Here is a 14,298-nt window from a genome sequence, read left to right as displayed (position 1 = left end):
TAATGACCCTGATGACCTAGACCTAGATAAACGTACTCCTTTACAGAATCTCGAGGCTGACTGGCGTTCCTGAATCCTTGTTCCCTTGCCAGGCTATTGAACATTATCTTTGCCTTCTGCATATTATTCTTCAACTCCACGCTTACACTTTCTCGGTTAAGGTCCTCAATCATTTGTTGTAATTCGTCCCCATTGTTGCTGAATAGGACAATGTCATCTGCAAACCGAAGGTTGCTGAGATATTCGCCGTTGATCCTCACTCCTAAGCCTGAACACATGTGCGGCAGTAAAAGATTCTAGTCTCTCCGAAAAACTACAGCACACCCGTTCAATCATGGGACTGCACAGGAGCAAAGTTGGGGGTGCGATTATTATGGGGGGAAAGACAAAAATCCACATTTTGAAGAGCAAAGTTTGGGGTGCGTTCATTACACGAGTATATACGGTAAGTTACTGCAACTTGTACAATAAATCTACCTCGCCAAGTTTCGGTACAGCTTGACACCAAATTTTGGATTTAACTCTTAGTTGTGTCACAACGAATCTTTCCACTTTGAACGAAAATCTTTGAGAGCCTCTGGGTTGTCTTGATTTTTCACTTTCTTTTCTCGTTTCATCTGTTTGTGCTTGAGCAGTCGTGCAATAGTAGCATGGCTACCCACAAGCACAGCGTAAATCATGTCTCCGCAACAGTCGCCTCTTGTTCATGAAACTTATCTTATGGTGCACCACTAAGCTGTGAAGAGTCGTTTGGATTTTGCTAGGGCGCCAACGCTTCATCCCATATGTTTCGTAGGCCATTAAAATGAAGTCTGCAGCGCTGTCAAAATTTGCTGATTAAAGTTTGCTTTTCACTGATGCCTCTGATGCAAGCTTGTAGTTCAGTGATTTTTGTGTGTTCAAGCTTCAGCAGAGGTGCAGCTTATAGAGTTCTTCGTGGCGGATATACATGCTTGCACAGAATATGGCAGTACACATGAGCATGTGGCCGTGCTCCGCGGAGTATTAGTGCAGCCGTGCGTAAAAGCAAACCTGTTCATGCACAGTGACAGCTAGATTCATGGCTTCATGTCATCTGCTACATCATGTGTGCCTGCTAAGCCTGCATTATAAAGAGGTGAAGCAAGGTTTGCTTAAAGTAGCATATTGCCTTTGAGGTAAGCCAGCCTTGCATTTGTGTATTGAATGCAAAAAGATGGCGATTTCACACATCGAGCAAAGTAGTACACTGTATCACCGACTCTGTCAGCGCGCCCAAACAATGCAGCGGACAATGTGAAGCCACGCTTTAAGCCGCCACAGCGCCCACATAGGTTTATGTCAATGTGCGGTTGCACTGACACACCGCTTAGCGTGCTCCTAATATTTTTTGGGCGAGTGTACCTCTGAAGAGGTGCCGACCTGTCGCCAACTTATTCATAGCCATCATAGTCCATTGCCAGGGTCATTTCGCGAGCGAAAATAAGCAAAACTAGAGAATGTGCTCACGCAGAAATTATAGAAGACACCATACCGGCGTTGTCACGTGGTGCCGTTGGAGCACTGCCTTAGGTGGAACGTAAACTCGCAGGGGCTCATGGGACACATTGTCTGCTCGGCGCTTCTGGTTCAGCAGATGACTGTTCTGGCGCACAATTCTCCATTCACAGAGCCAGCCGTGCTTGCTCTCTGTGCAGCTTCATCACGAGGTATTGCCCACTCTGCTGATTTCTAGAGCCTGTGGTGGTTGCATTGATGACTGACCACGAAACCTGGGCATAGGCAGTCATTGAAAGTAATTTTTTTTTAGCCAAATCGACCGGACACGTGAATTAGCTATGCATGCTGTTGCAGTTTCGTGCTTATCTTGAATGACGAGTCGCACTTTCTTGTTCTCATGTCAATTCTGTTAGCGTCATTGACAACAATTATGTTTTTTTACTTTTTCAATTTCACTCAAACATGCATGCTTTAGTAGTGGAGTGCGCCATAGGCAGGCAGGCGGTTCCAATCCAAGCCTTTTCTTGGCACGAATGTCTTGGGAACACCATTTAGGTGTACACTTTGCATGGTGTAGCGACTTTCATTTGATGTTCGATGCAAGATGAGCTAGGTGTACTGGGAGGATTGAAAGGATGTAGACTGTAATTTTTCTCCCATATGTTGCAAAAGGTGCATGGGGCGAGAAATGCTAGCCTAATGGTTGCAAAGTTTCAATGTTTTCTGTATAACGAGACATCGAAAATGTAATAAGACAGTCAATCATGAAGGGCAAGCCACCTGCACTCGACGAATGCATCTGGCATGCCTTGTGTTCCATATCTCCCACAAGTTTCACAGTGTCCCAAACACAAGGGGCATACTGCAGCGTTGAACGTGTTAGAGACTTTATGACAAAATGTTTTGGTAAAGTTGGAGCAAGAAACACTACCTTAAAAAATAGGTAAACCACGCCGACTGCATGGTTAATGTGTTGTTATCGCGCATGTTCCAGGAAATATTATTATCAGTAATCTGGACAGCAAGGTATTATTGCGATAGCAATTATATGGACACTCCAGGCACATTTCTGCTGTCGCTGTCATCGTCACCGTGAAGTTCCGTTATAAAGTCCACGGTCGATAAATTCGTTGCCGTGCGCTGTACGCTGTATGTGCGAGTGAAAGCATGCGACAGTGAGCCGGCAATTCATGGCTCGCGCACGCAAGGGCGGGAATCGGGGAAGAAAGCACGCAGTCTTTCAGTCGCGCATAACGCTCCGGAGGGAGGGTAGGGAGGTGGAGGGGCAGCGCTTTACTGTGGCCGCGTGCTCCTGCTGGGCTGGAGGGCTGCAGCGGGGGCAGAGTCCACCCTCCCCGTGTTTTCGCGGCCTGGATCGCATTGATGCAAGCGCCGGCACGAAGCTCAATTCGCTCGCTGCTGCTGGAGCGCTGACTCACTGCAGTGTTTTGAAAGCGAGTTTCCGTGGTCATCGAGTGAGATGCGTTCATGTTCGCTTGTGCGCGCGACACCATCTTGTTAATTTAGTTAGTGTGCCTATGTTTACAAGTTTATACAACCGATAAATCTACTATCTTTACTTTGTATAGCGGTCCACTAATTTGCTATTGCAATCGATGCAGCGCCTTTCGAGCGAAACTGCGACTTTTTTTACAAAGCAACACATGTACAATCCATATATAAACATCACAAAACGTATACAGGTTCGCTGTGAAATTATGTAAAAGTTTGAAAGGCTAAATGTACGGAAGGCATTCTTCTTGAAAGTCAAGGTTCTTAGCAGCTGTGTTCACTTGCACAACGCGATTTATCAATGACTACGACAGGTGAACACGTTCATGTATACGGCAGGTTCTAGCACAAATATGGTATTCACGACTGAAAGGTTACAAAATCACTCTGCTCGTTGACACAAACAGAAGCTACTAAGAGAACAGGAAATCGCGACTCGTCCTCTATGAAAAGCACGAAACTGACAACAAGCATAGCTGATACACGTGTTCGGGCAATTCAATTATAAAGAAAAATATTTGAAATGGCTGCCTTCGTTCAGCTTTTGAGGTCGGTCATTGATATGACCATCGCAGGCTCTAGAAATTTGCAACGTGGGGCAATGCGTTCCGATGAAGGTGCACAGAGAGCAATCGCGACCGGCCCCACGAACGCAGAATCATGTGCCGGAGCTGTCATCCGTCGAACCGGAAGCACCGAAGCACCGAGCAGATGCATCCCATGAGCCTTTGCGAGTTGACGCCTCACCTATTGGATAAGTGAAATTGGCTATTGATTGGCATGGACGAAGGACTTGGCTAATTTTTTACAGCAAAGCTGTTAAGGGCTCACTCTTCGATGGTCGCGTCCGGCAATAGAAAAAAACTGTCATTGGCCGTATGCTGGAGGTGCGAGTGAAAGCGCGCGAGGGCGAGGGACGCGCACTTTCACGGGGAGTGAACGCACGGCGGAGAGCAAATGCGACTTCCCAGGGTGGGCAAGGAGGGCATCGAGGCACTCTAGACTGTGCGTGTGCGTGGCCGTTCTCCCAGTGCGGCGCATGCGCGCAGCCCTGCCAGCCTCTGCCGCTTGTGCCGCCGACTCTCTCTGGGCTCTCGCCCGCCTCTCCCCTAACAGTGTCGACAACGGCGTTTAGCCGGTCTGTCACATAGCCAGCGTTTTGACAGTGGTTGTGTGCGGTCACACAAACAACGCACACAACTGTTGTGGACGGCGGCGGCGTGTTGCCCACATGCGCACCGAACGTGCGCGGCGTTGGTGACATGTTTATGAAGAACGTGCCAACCTTTGCCGTACACCCTATGGCGGTGTACCGTAGCGACCATAAGGCCATGGTCCCTGTGGTCACTAAATAAATGAAAACCACCGGATCATATATATTTCTCCTTCTTTAATAGTTCAAATAACCAATTACACCATCAAATCTTAATAGTCATAATTGGAAATACATAATTCCCACCATAGTACAGCTTCACTGGTCTTCCACCCCAGTGGAAGGGCTGACAGTATTTATTAACGCGTATCTGTGACGCACGCGTTTTTGCAGCTTAAATCAGCTCATTTTGACATACCTGAGTGCAAACAAAGCGTATGAAGGTGCACTTTATGAATACAGGCAAGTTTTGCTTATGTTCGGTTTCGGGATCTGGCTCCCTTTGAAAAAACACTCCTCAAGTATAAACAGGCAGATGTCTTCAGCAACTTGAACTATATTTTTCCAGAAGGTAGAAGCAAGGCAAAAATCTATTTACAGAATATTTGCACGATAAGTTCAGACAAGTGCACAGGACACGAGTCACCAGTGTCATCTTCAGCACCAAGCTTGTGTTCTCTATCCTCATTGTTGTGCAGAGTGTTTTAAGAGTATTATATCAATAACTATAGTATACCTAGAACAGCCATGTAGCTTAATGGGCTTAGTTACACCCATATATATATATATATCCATGTGCTCACGTAACTGGTGTGTCTGCATATAGCAAATGTGTTTTTCAATGAATTCTATAATTGTAATTTATGCACCTGTCCTATTGCTTATGGTTTGCTTCCGTTTATGGCCTGTGTTCAGTATACAGTCGACTTTCATTAATTCGACCCTGGTCCGATCAAGTTGATCTAATTATCTGGTGGGTCGAATTAAACAAGATGCAGACAAAATGCCAATGCACACTGCTGATTCATTTGGCAGTATTCACTATCCTCTAAACTCTGCCAGACAGACGCTGCCACTAATGGGGTTGCTATTGGGGTCACCATAAAGGTCAGGAGCGAGCATGGTGAGTGGTCAAGTTCGAATTATCCAGCGAGGGTCAATTTTAGGATTGAAATAACAAAAGTTTGGGCCCATAGAAATGCATGGGCGCTGGCTGGAACCTTCGGCCGGGACCGAATTAACCGGAGTCGAATTTATATGCTCAGCTAGGTATAGAAGTCAAGTCCCCTGGTTAAAGTTTCACTTTTGCATGGAATAATAAGAGCTAACTTTAAAAGAGACAGTGAGAAAGACAAGGGACACTTGTCCCTTGTTTGTTTCACTGTCTCATCTAAAGTTTGCGCTTATTATTTGTCGCAAGAATGAACCAACTAGCCCAGCAACCAACATATTCTATTAAGGTACTTTTGACTTTTGAGAGACAACAGACAAAGTGCAATTGTTCACATTGCGCTGCCAATAGCCTCAGCAGTGCTCACAGTCAAACCGCACGCCTTTACTCGCAGGTGTGGAACAGCCACCTAATGATGGACACATACATGGCCAAGGCGTACATCGATGCCCCACTGGGCGCCGAGCATCAGAGGCTAGAAGTTCCACTCGTGGGGCACAGGAACAGGCCGGGGAGTGGGAAGGAAGGCAGCCTGGGCACTTGCTTGTCGAAGTCACCACCACCTGACGACTTGCTCGCGATCTGAGCCGGCGACTCATAGTGAAGCGCACACTGTGTGTGCGTCCCTCTCTGCCCCTAGAATTGGAGCACCTCCACGGAGGGGCTTATGACCAAAGGTTCCACACGTGCCATTGAGTGGCACTACTAGTGCATTGCTGTGCTGTAATGAAAACATGTGATTAAAGTGTTCATTGCTGTAATGTGAAAGTGTGCAAACACTGATACCGTGTCTTGCATTACCCACTGAAGTGGCTTACTGATCGTGGAATTCCTCTGCCGAGAAAAAAGCCGCAGGTTTGATTCCCGACTACTCCAGCCACGTTGCGACAAGGTTTAAAAATGCCCATGCACCAAGATTCAGGTGCACATTGAAGAATTGATGTTGGGCAAAATTAACCTGAAGTATTTCTCTAAAATGACTCTTGCAGTCTATGTTTGTGATTAGTTAAACCCCATCAACCATCACCAAGAGCTTTAGACAAAAAAAAATTCACTGACGATTACGATACTCCCTAATGCAAAATTTGAGCACAGCTCTGTACGTGTTTTTGTTTCGCAATATATTGGCTGGCGCGACAATCTGTCTCATGTGGCACGTTCCAAACGGAGCCTAGTATGGCGTGGCTGCCTCGCTAATCGGCAAATCGCGAGAGGCAGCACGTGGCAGACGCGTGGGCCCGATTCACAGCAGCCGCTGCAGACAGGCCTCCACTCAAGCAGCACTTTGGTGAACAGATGACACAGAATGCCTCAATGCGCGCACCCCCGTGAATGGAACGGAGGCGAGCGAGCGCATTGAGGCACCCTAACGATGCATACTACTCTTGCATCGTCACGTAGCCACCGTCGCCATTATCTGCCTTGCGCGGCACTACGCTTTTCTTCTCATGCTTTCGCCATACCCACCTCCTCCACCTTCTGCCTCATGGCTCCGCTGCACCCTCCTCCTCCACTTTCCTCCTCGAGCTATCTTCGCTCTCACCATATTTCATCGCCATGCACTCCGCATTCGCTCTCATCTTTCGCTGTGCTTGGTTACGAGGTACGACACAGACGCTCGCCACAGGAACGGGTGCCTAAGAGCTGTGCTCTAAAAACTGGGTTAGAGCGCACATTGCAGGCACTGACGAGCACCTTGCTTTCGTACTCAAAAACTGTGCAGTCATTGCGTGTTACCAGCACTAACCTATGAGGCACAAACTTGTAGGATAACAAAGAAGTTTTAGAAGAAGTCAGGGACTGCATCAGTAACAGATAAAAAAACATGATAGGCCCAATATTAGGAGGCAGGAAGATGGCAGTATCGATTAGTGAGAAAAAACTTATTTTGAGGTTAGGTGGGTTTAGAGAAAAGGCTCTGTCTAGAGCCTCGCTTACAGCATTCGTCAGTGCAGCACTGATAAACACAGCAAGGTACCATTGGTCGTCGGTGCTGGTGGCTTCTGTCGACCACTCGGCATGTGGTTCAAGGGAAAGCTTTGTGGAAGCAGGTAGGGGAGGTGGTGGTGGTCCGCAGGATCAGGATATGGAAGGTGTTTCGGTGGTTGCTGCAGTATCGGTACGGTGTAGGATCCTCGGGCAACAGCCCGCGGAGGAGGTGCACTCGCGCTGGTGTGGGGAGTGTCTCAATCTGGACCTGACGATTAAGTGCTCCCTGTTCACAGGTAAGCACTTTGCTGAGCTTGGGAAACTTGCTTGTAGCGTCTTGGTAGAGCTGCAGAAGCAGGAAAGCCCATCTTATTGTCCGGGCTGGTGGCGTGATGTCATGTGCCTGGTTAAAAGCCTGCAGTGTTGTATACGTTCTTCTAAAACGAATGAAAGCTCGATCCTTCCCATTCTTGAAACGAGTTCCCGTTACAACTTCCTTTAATGAGAAAGGAACGCGTTCCAGCTACAATTCGAACATTGGAACGTGTCATTACAGTAACGTTACATTTGAGTTTTTAAAAATTAAGATAGTGTCAGATAATCCTAAGGCGAAATAAAGTGATCAATTTAAAACTCGCATCGAACTACGTATATTATACGAACTTGAACATTGTTGGCAGCAGATTATCTGGAGATAAAAAGAATCCAAAGAAGGGGGGGGGGCGCTCCTAGACAAATTTTTTTCAGGGAGCACCGGACATACTCCAGACATGTCTAACTGCAACGTTGGTGCTCGTCTATTACACGTGCAACACGTATAGCACTGTGCCCACAGCGGGTGCCTTGAAGTGAAGACCAGGACTGGTCAATAGGGTCATGATCAATGCGAGTAACACGAGGACTGGAAATTTTCCATCCGCCGCAAAGTGCCTCGAGTGGCGCTGCGATCTTGACGTCATCATTCCTGTGAAGCATGGAGGAAAGGAACTACAGGAGGGAGCATCACATGACAATCTTGAAGCCTAGTCATAAAAAAATATAACGGAGAAGCCACAAAAAAAATATGCCTGGCTCTCCCGTAATCGAGAGTAGATGTAAGCATGAAATGGCTACCGGCAAAGCAGTCTGGTTGGAGATGATACTAGCCACAATCTTAAAATGGGTGTAGTGCATGTTCGTAACGGAACACCCCATCACACCACGGCACGCCATACTGTGCACTGGTACATATGAACGCTGCCCAGCTAGAAGAAGAAAACTGGCTGAAGGCGGCACGACAGGCAGCGAAAGACGACAGGCAGCCAAAGACGCCAGGCAGACAGAGCGCACTGCCCAGCTAGAAGTGCCTGAAGGAGCTGCGTGGCGCCATCTCTCGAGGCAACGCAGATCTCATGGACCGCTGGCATTTAAAAGAGCACAGGCAACCCTGTCTCGGCGCCAAAAGATGGCAATCAAGTGCCCTGTATCTGGCTTTTGAACGTCGCTATAGGAAATGACAAATAAAACTTCAAACAAATACATCTTGAGTGATATTGTGAACAAACATTTGGAAGAACTCGGAAGCAATATTTTTTGTAACTTGTTTGGGCAGTAACTATCCTATGTAATACAGTCCTGTACAAAGGGTTGGGAGCCAGAGACCGCATTTTCTAAACTGTTGACTGGTGGCCTGGATGATCTCATTCTGTTCTCGAAACGTTGCCTCGATGTTCTCGTATGAGTGCCTGGATAGCAGATCTGGCTTTTGGCTCTTTACTTGAAGATCACCGACAACGGGAGCTAAAACCATTCCATGTTTAAAAATGCATCATAGTCACGTGACAGGCAAGCAGTATATTCTTTATGCCTCGCGCGATCACCCTTCCGCCCTCCATAATGTGCTGTGTACGTGCGTGCGTCTGTTCAATGCCGTGGAACGTTTACAGAAGGAACTCCGTTCCCTCCGTCGTTCCTTCGTAAAACTAACAAGTTACCATTACAGTTCCACTGACCCTTAACGTAACGGTGGCGTTCCTCTCAAAGGGAATTAGTTCCAGGAACGCCATTCCGTACAACACTGAAAGCCTCCTAGGTGAGCTGATTAGCTCTTTCATTTCCCAGCATCCAGTTATAACCATGTATACAGACAATTTATAAAAGACCCTGTAGGTGCTCTTGCACAAGTGCGCAGATATGGGCAAGGACATTGTTGTGCACCAATTTCCTGCACCCCACCGTGGAGCCTGTAAATATGATTCTTGGGGAGGCTCAGTTGCGAGTGGGCATACGTTTGATCGCAATTGCGATGGCTGTCAGCTCCGCTAAGGTCGAATTTGTCCGAGGGTACCTCCTGTGCACTTTGGATGTCGCTATCCACAACTGCTATGGCGGAGCTCAGAGCTTCAACGCTAGCATTGGTGTAGAAGTAGATGCACTCTGGGTGTCTAGCTGTATACCTCTCAAAGTAGGCCACCTACTGGAGTCTCCTCTCCTTGTCTCATTCGAGATACATGTGGCGTGGCAGTGGAGCCTATGGTGAGGAGTTTGCATTAAGGGGTATTGGGCAGTACATCCAGAATGGCGAAGCTTGTGGTTATTTCACAACCATTGCCATGGAGCACAAAGTGCCTTGACCTGTGTGCTGCAGGCAGAGTTCTTGGATTAGAGAGCAAGCAGGTGTAGCTGATGTTCTGTTTGAGATTAAGAGGCAGAAATGAATTCATGCAGGTCATATAATGTATATACTAGCAGATAAGTGGTGGTCAATTCATGGTGTGTTCCAATTCTGGCCGACATTGGAGACAGTCTACATTGATAGCCAATAAGACAGTTTCACACCCAAGTAATAGAATGCATCTGGAAGATGCCACCGTAGAACGAAAAAAAAAAAAAAAAAGCCAAGAAATGCATATGTTGTCGCTATTTTTTCTCTTTTCATTTGCGAACTCTGCTTTCTAAATTGTGCTCTTGGGACAAAGGAATGACAACACAGTAGTAGAAACAAACCAAAGGGGCATTTATTGTGCCTTCTATACAATAAGCTAGCTAGTCAAAATTACAACTAACTGAACATGCTGATGAATCAAGGAAGTTTGACTCACTGTGACAGGATATCGAGCAAATATGTTTGTCCTATGCCGAACAATAAGTCGTTCGCAGACGAAGTCGTGCGAACGGAGGTGCAGTGCATACGAACAGTCATGTTCGTCCATCCTGGTGTCCCACTTCGTAGCCCTTTGCAGGATGGTCCTGCGAAACATGCCAGGGAGCGCACGGCTGTTCAAGCGCGACACCAACCCCTAGCAAAAAAGCAGAAAGCTGGTTTTCCTTGCGCCCATGTGTTCCCGCCGTCGGGTGGCTTTAGCAGCAAAAAAGTTGTGCCATCTTTCATACTACAGTGCAACTGCATGGACTTCTGCCTTGGCATGTGCTATCCAGGGAAGCCAGCTTTCAGGAGATGTCACCATCTACAAAAACTCACCAAGGATGACATCTACCCTTTACCTAATGATAAAAATGTTACTTCGTGCTTCTGGAAAAGACTCACGAAAGATGACATTTACCCTTTGCCTAATGATAATGACAATAATGGCACTTCGTGATTCTGCCATTTTAACTATTCAGAAAGATTCGCCTAGATTGAAAACTACTTTCCGACTAATTGCAACAAACATTGCACTTCATGCTTCTGCGCAGATTATCACCACGTAGAAAAACTCGCCAAGGACATCTACCCTTTCCTTCATGATGGCGGCAAGAATCACAGTTCACGCTTCTGCGCAGGTTAACACAATCTAGAAAATCTCGCCAAGGATGGCAAGAATCACACTTCAAGCTTCAGCGTAGATTATACCACCACCTATATATACTTGCCAAGGATGCTTGCCAAGTTGCCTCACTTTGATGGTGCCAACTTCGTGGACTTTAGCTTTGGTTTCTGGCAAACTGATGTCACTTGACAAGCTTCATCCATTCAAACTGAAGCTCATGTTTATGGAGTGTGATGGCATGACCCAAATAGACCACCCTTGTGCTATCTAGATGTTATTGTGACATAGTATCTCAAATGCCTGGAAACTGCCAGAAAACTTTCATACATACAGTCAGGGAGAGCCTGGCAAAATCGGGAAACTTGAAAATGCCAACGTAATAGACACTGTGCTGTGCAGTAGCCAAGGTCCTTTTTAGAAGCTCCATTTGCAGAACTTAATACAAACTTCGACATGATGATTATCAGATATGACAAACATAAAGTGTTTCTCACCAACATTGATCTGCATTGCACATAAACAAATAATAGACATACTGGTGTTTTCTTGTCAAATAGAACTTGCAGAAGTTGCCGGAACTTACAAATTCCCTGAAAACTGTAGTTTTTATAGCTTTTATCAGATATAGACACCCTGGTGCAGGCTAAGGTGCTTTGTTTCATATTGAAGAAATAAAAAATTTGTTTTCACCAGAGTGCCACATATACCAAAGGAAATCGCTAATGCAGATCATGTTGTCCTTGAAAATGTTTCTACTTATGGAGGTCAGTATGTCAGAAAATTTGTAAAGTACGACTTACACACAACCTACAGACATAATAGCGTCGGGTTGTAATTTGAATATACGAGAAAACATAATTCTGTTATACGGCGGAAACTCCAACACAAACTCCTTTTCCAGCTGCCGCTTGAGGTCTGTCCTAGGGAGTCTTAGGGAGATGATTCACTTGTGCCTCTTACAGATGTGAATTTTTTAGGCAAAGTAGGCTTTCTGGACATACTTTAAATGCAGGTTGTACTGTTTCTACCATTGACTTTCCAACACCCTGTGTCTGGTGCAGCAAAGCCTAAGTCACTTTTTCACCATTACACCCAATTTAACCAATTTCCAAGTGTTCGAGGACAATGAATATGCAGTCAAACTTAACTAGTTACCGGCCAATTACTCGGACAGCTTCGTGACACCACAACCTGCCTCATAGGTGCATACATAAGGACGACTGAAATTTCGGACTCTTCACAGCATGTAGTTCGATAATTCAGACTCTACCTGCATGACAACAAGCTAATCTTGCCACTTGAGATGAGCAAAAAATCCCATGTTTTGATCTCCACATGTGGCCAAGGTGTCCTTGAAACTGAAAGTAGCAAATCCTAGTTGATCCATTAGTCCCCAACCACATCCAAACCACAAGCCAAGTTTCTAAGTTGTGAAGGCTCTTTTGCAGTTGTCCCGCGTCTGCAGCGGTTGTTCCTTTACAAGTTTAATAGCGACAAGGTCTCCAGGTGGCTTAGCTGTCTGCGATTATGAATTTTTGTTGCTTAAGAATCGTCACACAATTCAAAGTCGGCGGTGATGAAGACAGGGAAGTGCTGGACAGTTGCAAACAAACCCACAATCATTAGACAGCCGAAGCACGGCCAACCTCTGTTCAAGTTGAAGAGCATAACTTCACCCTATATTTGTATATCTGTACTTGTCAGCATGATAATGTCAACATTGACTGAACAGGTATCATGCAAGTGTATGTGCATACAATACAACAAAATGTTGACAAACCTTTCTGGGCACTTGTGGAATAAAGGTATATTTAATGCGACAGTTTTAAGGGCCCCGTGTCACAGAAAATCTGGTGTCGGCGGCATTCTTCAGCATTGGCCGCCATGCATTGAAGGATGCGAGCACCGCTCAGTACTTCTAATGCGATAGCGTTAGGGCCCCGTGTCGCCATCCCTTCGAGAAATATCATCCCGAACCACGCAGGCCCTCCGCGTGGCGCATAGGTGTTATTGAACTGATTAAATTTCTCAAAAGTAAGATGCGTCAGAAAATTGTAAAGTACGACTTACGCACAACCTACAGACATGTAGGTTGATATTGATGAAGAGGACAGCATTTCTTTCTATTGTCACAATGTCAGACATCAGCAAGCAACAGCGTGATGATTCAGAACTCCGGCCTCTCATCGAGTCATCGAATACCTTGAGAACCGTTTACCAGAGCCGCATCGTATGTTTGTCCGAACGTTATCATTGTATTTTCTCTGCGATGGCGTCCTCTACAAATTGGGTTTTCACTCGACTGCAACCGCCTGCCTCCTTGTAGTGCCGTCCGCACTACGCGACGACATCCAGCAGGGCCTCTCACGACGAGCCATCTTCGGGCTACTTGGCATTCGCACGGATGTTTTAATGCATACACCAAAAGTACTTCTAGCCTAACCTTCACTGTGACGTAAAGCAGTATGTGAAGACATGCCACGACTGCCAGTGAGAGAGAGAGATAAAACTTTATTTTGTCCATGATGGGGTCTGGGGGCGGTGGGGGTTGGGAGACTAGCCCCCAGGCCTCCCCTTCCTCAGACGGCAGCCAGCCCTTGTTTTCTGGCGGCGTCTTCGGCCATCCGGACGGCCCAGAGCTGCTCTTCTGGGTCCAAGCTGAGCAGCAAAGTCTCCCACTGCTCAGCCGTAGTTATGATGTGTGTAGTGTTAGTGCGGTGAGTGTTGGTGGGTGTAGCTTTCGGGCATGCCCAGATGATGTGATTGAGGTCAGCGCGGGCCTCGCAGGCTTTGCAGAGTGGGGAGTGTGCATCGGGGTAAATTCGGTGGTATAGCACAGGGTTTGGGAAAGTTCGCGTCTGAAGTAGTCGCCAAGTGATGGATTGTGATTTATTCAGTGTTTTGTGTGCTGGTGGGTAGCGTAATCGCTCTCCGCAGTAGTGGAGGAGGATTTCTCTGAATGTGACCATGCGGTCACGCGCGTGTCCGCGGTGCAGAACTAAGGGCTCATCAGGACCGGAAGACGCAGGAGACGGATGATGCGCCTGGTGTGCGAGAGCTCGGGCAGCATCGTGGGCGGCTTCGTTTCCAGCCAGACCCGAATGACCAGGGGCCCAGATGATCTGTACGCGGCGAGACGCAAGACACCACCCGTGCGTCCCGCTGGACTTGTCCATCCCGTTGATCCCTTTTCAGCAAGTTGGCATAGATTCGCTTCGACCATTCCCCCTGTCGAGGGCTGGTAACCCTTGGATTGCTGTTGCCACAGACTACCTTACACGTTACATTGAAACCTGAGCTCTCCC

General features: G+C 46.9%; 1 protein-coding gene across 4 annotated transcripts in view; it reads left to right on the top strand.

Annotated features, from left to right (window-relative positions):
• Positions 1-6,083, top strand: part of LOC119441613 (calpain-5-like) — a 70,360-nt gene extending 64,277 nt beyond the window's left edge. For all 4 annotated transcript variants that reach the window (XM_037706218.2, XM_049661457.1, XM_049661456.1 and 1 more), the window contains exon 13: positions 5,710-6,083. In XM_037706218.2, coding sequence (XP_037562146.1) covers positions 5,710-5,901 — 192 coding nt within the window. In that variant the 3' untranslated portion in view covers positions 5,902-6,083. The remainder of the gene's footprint in view (positions 1-5,709) is intronic.
• Positions 6,084-14,298: the final 8,215 nt, after the last annotated feature.

This window comes from Dermacentor silvarum, chromosome 2 (genome assembly GCF_013339745.2).
Source record: "Dermacentor silvarum isolate Dsil-2018 chromosome 2, BIME_Dsil_1.4, whole genome shotgun sequence".
NCBI classification, from domain to species: Eukaryota; Metazoa; Arthropoda; class Arachnida; order Ixodida; family Ixodidae; genus Dermacentor; species Dermacentor silvarum.
The sequence above is the reverse complement of the archived record's forward strand: the minus strand, read 5'-3'. Positions and strand labels throughout refer to the sequence as shown.